A 217-nucleotide genomic window follows, 5' to 3' on the forward strand; every position below is an offset into this window, starting at 1 on the left:
CAGCGGCAAGAAGGAGCTGGTGGGCGAGTACGGCCGCGGGGACCTCGTCGGAGTGGTGAGCGCGGCCACGCCCCTGACCTCTGACCCCTCCCTGTCCGGTGTTCTCCCGCCCCCAACACACACCCCATCCGGTAATCTGCCCGGGTGGGGAACACCGTGACCTCGCCCGGTCCGTTTCTCCCGGCGCCTGTCCGCGGGCGGGGGTGGGGAACCCCAT

At 71.4% G+C, this 217-nt stretch overlaps 1 protein-coding gene across 1 annotated transcript in view; it reads left to right on the top strand.

The window, feature by feature from the left end:
• PNPLA6 (patatin-like phospholipase domain containing 6) overlaps window positions 1-217 on the top strand; it is an 18,934-nt gene that overhangs the window by 9,852 nt on the left and 8,865 nt on the right. Inside the window, exon 16 of the mRNA XM_014538582.1 lies at window positions 4-144. Coding sequence (XP_014394068.1) covers window positions 4-144 — 141 coding nt within the window. The remainder of the gene's footprint in view (window positions 1-3; window positions 145-217) is intronic.

The sequence above is a fragment of the Myotis brandtii genome, unplaced genomic scaffold (genome assembly GCF_000412655.1).
Source record: "Myotis brandtii unplaced genomic scaffold, ASM41265v1 scaffold193, whole genome shotgun sequence".
NCBI lineage: Eukaryota > Metazoa > Chordata > Mammalia > Chiroptera > Vespertilionidae > Myotis > Myotis brandtii.